This window comes from Entelurus aequoreus, linkage group LG04, assembly GCF_033978785.1.
Source record: "Entelurus aequoreus isolate RoL-2023_Sb linkage group LG04, RoL_Eaeq_v1.1, whole genome shotgun sequence".
In the NCBI taxonomy this organism is placed as follows: Eukaryota; Metazoa; Chordata; class Actinopteri; order Syngnathiformes; family Syngnathidae; genus Entelurus; species Entelurus aequoreus.
In genome coordinates, this window is record NC_084734.1 from 52,274,249 (window position 1) to 52,282,206 (window position 7,958).

At 40.7% G+C, this 7,958-nt stretch overlaps 1 protein-coding gene across 3 annotated transcripts; it reads left to right on the forward strand.

Moving 5' to 3' along the window:
- The first annotated feature begins 97 nt into the window (after positions 1 to 97).
- On the forward strand, positions 98 to 7,868 carry xrcc3 (X-ray repair complementing defective repair in Chinese hamster cells 3). 3 transcript variants are annotated; one of them, XM_062045264.1, is made up of 7 exons: positions 98 to 379; positions 1,140 to 1,277; positions 1,344 to 1,556; positions 1,636 to 1,802; positions 5,792 to 6,004; positions 6,085 to 6,122; positions 6,257 to 7,868. In XM_062045264.1, the coding sequence occupies exons 1-7, from the start codon at positions 322 to 324 to the stop codon at positions 6,489 to 6,491; spliced, it is 1,062 nt and encodes a 353-aa protein (XP_061901248.1). In that variant the 5' UTR covers positions 98 to 321; the 3' UTR covers positions 6,492 to 7,868. The 3 variants fall into 3 exon arrangements, with proteins under 3 accessions (XP_061901248.1, XP_061901249.1, XP_061901250.1); XM_062045265.1 differs by having other exon boundaries at positions 101 to 379; positions 1,636 to 1,790; XM_062045266.1 differs by having other exon boundaries at positions 173 to 237.
- Positions 7,869 to 7,958: the final 90 nt, after the last annotated feature.

Genomic DNA, 7,958 nt, shown 5'->3' on the forward strand with positions numbered 1-7,958 from the left:
ATGACGTCAGAGGTTTTCAGGGTTTATTTTTATTAGACTAGCAATGGCAAACGACATCAGTAGTTTAAAATAACCAGTTTTAGACTTTGGAAGTTTGGACGGAGACAATGAATGTATTAGTATGGTGCTGATCATTGTCATATTTTCAAATTGATGTTGGTATTGTTACGTAGTTACCCCATCAGTCCGAATGGAATGCTCCAACAGACGCAGCGTAATGACGTAATATTTGCGCGGGTGAGTAGAACGTAGGAAACCACGACAAACAAACCTAGATAAACAATGTACAACATACGCGTTTGAGACTTCGAGAAATACACAATGTCCTCATGGCGGCAGCTGGAGCTTCACCCGAGGATCATCGGCGCCCTGAGGAAAGGTGACGAGCTAGTCGCCCTGTTTTCTTCCTAAAAAACTTAACACCTTGCAAACGTAAAATACAAACTATCTCTCAAATGTCTTCAAATTGGAGAATGTCACGCCTGACCATGGCTTCAAAAAGAATGTATGCACTACGTTTCTTAATTGAGCACAAAATATTACAAACAAATTACATTCCATGTTTGAGTTGAAGTCCACTATTTAAATAAGGTAGGTATGAATCGCAGTCACTTCATAAGACAGGCATCTCTTTAATAATGTAGTCATGGTCGCTTTTGCTATGTAGAATTCATTGTTCCACAATAAATATAAGACGATATATTACATAACGCAAGGGCAATTGATATATTTTAGTCTAAAATCATCACTGGTCATTAGGAAACAAAACCTTGAAAGTATCTGTGTATCTGTATTCATGTACATCGTGTATATACCCCCCTCCCCCATTTTTTGTATATATTGTTTTTCAAATCACCTGACATGTATATGTACATAATTTATCAATGTTTTATATTCATGTTACAGGTTGTATATATTTTATTATTGAATGTATCAAATGTGATGAATATTTAATGGACCACAATGGAAACAAGCCCTTTGGCTTTTTGTGCCATCCATTCGCCTTTTTAAAGCATTACATGGATTCAATTCTTTAAGATGGCAATAAACTTCTCAATCAATCAATCAATCTGTTATGTTGTCCTGTCTGTATCTATGTCGCCACTTTGGTTGATACCATGGTTACCCTGCTTCTACAGCTGACATCAAGTCCGTCAGGGACGTGTTGTGCATGTCAGGTCCAGATCTGCAGAGACTCACCTCCTTGTCAGCCTCTGACGTCCAGCGGCTGCTAACGTCCGCTGCACTGGCCTGCAGGCGACAGAGCCCGCTACCAGGTGTCAGCCAATCAGCTGAACTAACCTGACTTCCCAGTGTACGCTGACCCATGTTTGTGTGTGCAGTTCTTGTGTTGCATCGACGCGAGTGTCACACGTTGGAGTCTGGTCTCAGACTCAGCACAGGCTGCCCTCTGTTGGACCGGCTGCTGAGAGGAGGTCTTCCTGTCGGCGGCGTCACTGAGCTGTCAGGAGAGAGCGGCGTCGGGAAGACCCAGCTGGCTCTGCAACTCTGTCTCTCTGTACAGTATTCCACACAACATGGGGGGTTGAATTCAGGCGAGTCAATACAGGTCAAGTGATGAACTCAATCTCCACAGTTGAGAACTTCATATACAATATGTGTATGCACGTATAGGAGCTGTGTTTGTGTGTGCGGAGGACGCGTTTCCCAGCAGACGTCTGCAGCAGTTGATCAGAGAACAGTCGTCCTTTCGCCCTGATGTCCCTTCACATGTGACCAACAGCCTTCACTTTAGTGACCACGTTTATGTCGAGCACGCTGCTGATCTGGTAGGTGTTCTGGTCAGTATGTCCCCCTGTACTCCTATCGCAGTATGTTCTCTTAGGCTGCTATCACAGTACAGTGGAACCTCGATTTACGAACCCCTCTATATATATATACAAACTTTTCGATTTACAAACTTTTAGGTCAAGCCAAATATGCCTCATTGTGCAAACCATATCTCTGTGGATGAACGCTTCATTCAGGCGCCTGCAGGCAAGAAAGCAGGGCGAAACATTGTTGCGGTAGCTGAGCCTTCCACTTCACTTGCTGTGCAGGAAGAGTCACATCTGAACACTCCAGCATGTGTTCCTTTTCTAAGTTGTTTCGCCTTTTGACAGGTTTTGTCCATTTTGCTAACTTAATAAGAGTCCCCAAAACTCAACAGACCAGCATGGAGTAAAAAAAAAAAGACTATTTGCGAGGAGAACATTAATGGCACTCAGAAGCATGACCACAGCATACAACAACGGTTGTGTGCTGACGGTCTTTTCTGGGAAAGGATGCCGGAACCGAATTATATCACAGACGCTATTTCTCCTCTCGTTTCAGTGCCGCCCCTCACTCTTTCAAAGCACAAACACGCAGAGACAGCTCCCCCCTACCCCTGCTGGGTTCTTTCTCCTTCTTTCTGCTCTTTTCTCGTCAGTTCTCTGCTGTGCTTAATGTGGGTACGTTTTACTTTTTTTTTTAATGTTTATTATTGTAGCAATATGGTTGTTAAAGTTAAGTATTTTGTTTGCGTGAGGGCACCGCAGTGACTTCAGTTTGTGTGCGTGTTGGTAGAGTATACAGCAGCTTGATGTTGTTGTTTTAATTTTTTAATTACATAGAAAGTTGATCCATCACCTCGGTATAATGTTTGTTTATTATGCAGTACTGTATGTCACTCTATATTGTGTTCAAATTGTACAGACCTTCACTAAAATTTTGACTTTTGTCGAGGCTGTAACCCAATATTCATTAGGGCCAGAGCAGCGGAGCAAGCACCGCGAGGGGCCATATTGAAATTGCTGTTTTTTCTTTTTAACGTTTGGAGGCCTTTTTAACATGCACGAAAAGTCCCATATTTTGCAGTTGTGTCAGGTATTGCAAAACATTTTATATTTTTGAGGTCCCGAAAATTACATTTCAAAATTGGCTCTAACGCCACCTTTAAAATAAAAAATAAAAATAGCCCTTCCCACCAGTTTCACGTATTGACACGAAAATCGCAGAAGACGTCTATCATGACGAGACACACATAAAAGTCTCAGGAACCCATACCTGAAAACTAACAGCAAGTTGGCCATCTTAGTTTTCGTCTTCCATTTTTCGGCGGAAAAAAAGTCGTACTTTATCGAAGGCCCTCTAGGGCCTTTGGCCAAATGAGTCACAATTAAAATGACAGATACTACACATATAGGCGATGTTTGCGAACAAACTTTTCCTAAGCCACAAGATGCAGGCGTGGCATTGCTCTGATGATTCGCCACAAAACACAAATCGTTATTAACTCGGCTCCTCAAATTCAGATCTTGATCTTATTTTGTAGAAATAATGATGACACCCTGAAGTGCCCAATGGGTCAATACCTGTTCAAACCTACTCGTAGTGGGGGGAACCTATCAGCGAAAACTGCACCACGCCATCATTACTGTAACTGTCATTTCTGCACTCTAGGTGATCGGAGACAAATACTCAACTAATGGGTGATGATAAATTACAAAAAATGTTTTACATTTGACAGGATGTGGGCGTGGCATGGCGCCAAACTCTGATCTGATGGTTCGTCACAAAACGTGACACATTAATAACTCAGTTTCACAAGTTCTGATCTTGATCCTGATTGCTACAAATTCTGATGACAGTCTGATGTGACTTTATTAAATTTTTATTCAATTTACTTTTGTTTAATGAAATTTAATTTAATTGTATTTAATAACTCTTCTCCCATATTCAGATCTTGATCTGATTAGTACAAGTGACGATGATGTCAGCCTGAAGTGGCCTATGAGCCAGTACCTAAGCATACCTATTGGTAAAAGGCTGCGCCTGTTGGCGAAATCTGCATCTCGCCATAAACCATCAAACTATCTTTACTTTCTATTAGATGATCAGATCTTCGTCCACACTGACATGAGGCTTTAAGGGTGGTGTCGATCATGTTTAGATGTTAATACCAACACTACCATCGCCCCCTAGTGGTGAAAAGTTATAACATTCAAAACTTCCTTCCATATGCTCCGATCTTCTGGAAATGTTTGATGGTAAATCACGGTAACTGGAATGAAACTGCATCAGTGCAGTGGCGCCAATATTGCCACCTTGCGGACGTACTCCAATCTTCCTGAAATTTTTGATGGTGGGTTAATGTTGGGTGGGATGCAACTGCATGACTACTGTGCTGCCATCTTCTTGATATTTTTGATAGTGGGTTGGGGTGTTGGGGGGTATGCAACTGCATGACTATTGCAGTGTCTTCATTGCCCACTTGTGGTGAAAAACTATGACAGTAATAACTTCTTTACAAATGCTCCAGCTTCCTGTAATTTTTTATGGTAAATCACAGTAATGGGTGCGATGCAACATCATCTTTGTAGTGGCCAGGCATGTGAAATGTCTGCAAAAACACGGAAATCCGCATTTTTAAACATTCACTTTCGTGTCAAAATACCACTTCCACATTTTTAAAAATTAAATATTGTAGCGTGCAAGGACGGAAGTCTAAGGAGTAGTGTCAAAAGATTGAGTTAATTGTTTTAATGACAATCAGACGTTGTTTTCTTATCAACAATCGAGCAGTATTTATACATCAGCGCAGCATTCCACAACATCGGAAATATGTACCATAAAAACCCGTCCGACCGGTATTCCCTAACAATAACAAAAGTTCCGTGTGTATGTAAACCCACTACAATATCAATAAAAATACGATCCAAACTAAATTTGTTGAATGCTCCCTTCAGCTGCAGGTACTTGCTGTTCGTCTTGTCTAAATGCTGCACTGAATTGCGGGACAGGGAGATGATCAGGGGCGCCGAAACAAGCTAGCTCGTTAGCATATTTAGAATCATCTAGCGAGCACGCTTGCTGTCTCCTGTGTTCGCTCCCCAAGCCACAACGTTGACGTCTTTCTACTTTGCTGCTAATCATATTTAGATTATAACAATCCGAACACTGTTAGTTCTGAACCAGTTTTTAGTTCCGCAGCATTTGTTAATAGCCAGCGAGAAGGTATATTTTTGATGTGACTGATGAAAACAGAGGTCACAACATCGAAAGTCTATTACCCCCTTGGTTAATATACTTTCGATAGGATAGAGTTGCCAAATGGGAAATGTTTTCTGAGTTCTTTGCATGCATGTTATAGAATTTTACATTACATTTTCAATGATAATAATGTTAGTAAATTATCTGCTAAAAAATCCAGAAATTCTGTGGTATATTACATTGGACATGTAAGTGTCAAAAAGACAGCCAAAAGAGTTTGGTAGATGAGAATACGTCTAAAGGTCAAATATAGTGTAGAAATGCACCCAATTGCAGGAAATGTAGTCTTGATTTTCTAAATTTGCTTTCGGGGCTTGCATGGCAGCACATCCTGCCGATAGCAATTTTCCTCTTATTTTTGTCAGTTTCCTCTTTTTTTATTTAAATTGTGCTCACATGCCTGAATGGCGCCAATATTGCCCCCATGTGGTGGAAAATTACAACAGTCATAACTTCCTTACACATGCTCCGATCATCCTGAAATTGTTGGTGGTGGGTCAGGGCATCGGGAAGGATGTGACCGCAAGCGTCATGCGTGCCGGCTGACTCGCGTGAATCCCGCAGTGCGATGGGGTCGGGGGCCCGTTCAACGCTGTTTGCAGCTTTCATTGTTTCTTATGGGGAACTCTGCGTCACTATACAAACTTTTCAATTAACTAACCATGTTCAAGAACCAATTAAGTTCGCAAATCAAGGTTCCACTGTCTGCCTTTTTGTACACCTGTCACACTCACACATTGTTCATGTTTATCGTCAGATGGCTCTTCACTCGTGTCTGACACATCGCGTGCCCCTCTTGCTGGCTCGTGGTCTGGTCCGGTTTGTGGCCGTTGACTCGGTGGCATCTCTATTCAGGTCAGAGTTTGGAGTGGCTGATTGGCTAGAGAGGACAAGGGAGCTACTGACGGTCTCCTCAAAGCTGCATTACCTTAGTCACGAATTTAATACTCCTGTTCTCTGCATCAACCAGGTAACTAACACCCTAAAATGCATGCACAAAAGACACATATCTTCTGCCTCAACCAGGAACACTGTGTTTGTGTGTTCTAGGTGACTGATATCTTCAGTAACTCAGAAGAACATTTTGGGTAAAGTCACTTTTTCATGTTTGTGCTTGTAGCACACATGCTATCTCGCATATGCCACGTCAACACATTGTAGGTTGTTTAGTGTGAAGTGAAAAAGTTTGACTTGATCAGATTTGGTTGTTTCTGTCTTTCAGTCCTTCTTCCTCAACAGTGGGCCCGGCTTTGGGCTTAGCTTGGGCCAATCAGGTGATGGTTCGTCTGATGATGCAGCGTCTCAATGCAACAGTTATCAAGGGCAACCAGAACAGCGCCCTGCGCAGGTTGGAGGTAGTGTTTGCACCTCACCTGGCTCGAACAGGTCAAGATGCCGCAGTGTGGAAGGAGGGCGTCCAAGGAGTTGAGACTGGACTAATGTTAAACATGCAATGATCATCCATCCATCCATTTTCTACCGCTTGTCCCTTTCGGGGTCGCGGGGGGTGCTGGAGCCTATCTCAGCTGCATTCGGGCGGAAGGCGGGCTACACCCTGGACAAGTCGCCACATGATTGTTCTTAATTGACAATGTTCAAAACAACAAAGCAGTGTGTTCTATTCCTCATACCAAAGTCATGTACTGAAGTGCCTTTAATGTTTACAGACACATGTTTAAAAAACATAAGGTGAATTGTGTACACTTGCATTACTATTATTATCAAAGTCAGTGATTGACTGGTGACAAAGCTACACATTGTTTGAACATTGCCATTTGTTGTCCTAACTGCGGATATTTTTCTTAAATAATTGGATGTCGTTCTCTTTCCTCGGGTGACTATTTACATTGGTTGTGTGTAAGCTATGTAGCTTTCTTTTCAAAGTGGATCTCTGTATTTTTCAGATGCTGTTTTACATAAGAGAGGTTTTATGCCCAAGAACGTAGAAACCCAACTGACAGAAAAAAACAATCACAAAATAGCAGTCAAAATTTCATAGTTTGGTTGAAGCACCCCTCGCGACCCCGAAAGGGACAAGCGGTAGAAAATGGATGGATGGAAAACAGACTTTGTGATTATAACCGCTAAAATCCGAAATACTGTATTCAAATCTGAAATTTTAATGTCTTTTTTTAAGAGAAAAGTTGTCAGCTGACCTTTTTCTTTTTAAATACATTTCATCCAATCCACTTTATATAAAGCACATTTTAAAACTGTTTTTGTCCCAAGGTGCTGTATAGTAATTTAAATATACATTAAAAGCAAATGTAACGGTAATCTTAAAATAATTTTGAAAAAAAAGATAAGTAGCATGACAGCAATGCTAGCTTAAAAGAATAAACGTTTTTGAGATATGATTTACCCTCAGGTTGTTTGTTTTATTTCATTCATTTAAAGTAACGATAAAAAAAAAACCATTCAACATATCGTTTATGATAATGAACCAAACGGAGCAGAAAGAAGTACAACTTTTGTCCGCCCCCTATTCATAGTTACTTTTGTTGTTAAATTTAGACTAGCTATTCATAAAATACTTATTTTATAACATGCACCAATATAACTAAACATGGAAACAATAATTTACCTCAAGTCATATCTTTTCATCATCATGATTTGTATTTTATTTTTTGAATACAGTAGGAGTTTAGATATTTTTATTTCACTGTCAACGTTGTTCCATAAACTAACACATTTGATTGAAATGTTTATTTCCTTTATCCCTGTTCTGAATCTCGATTTAATAAAGAGCTCAGTTCCTTTTAAATTATAATTTCTCGTTTAACAAATCAACTATTGTGTAAACCTTTATTGTGAAGGTGCGCTAGCTTCATGATGATGCGACGTTAGCATCATTTTAGGTGAGAGAGATTTTAACGTCTTTTCTGCTGGAAAAACCTCAACATCACCGAATGAGACTGGGCTTC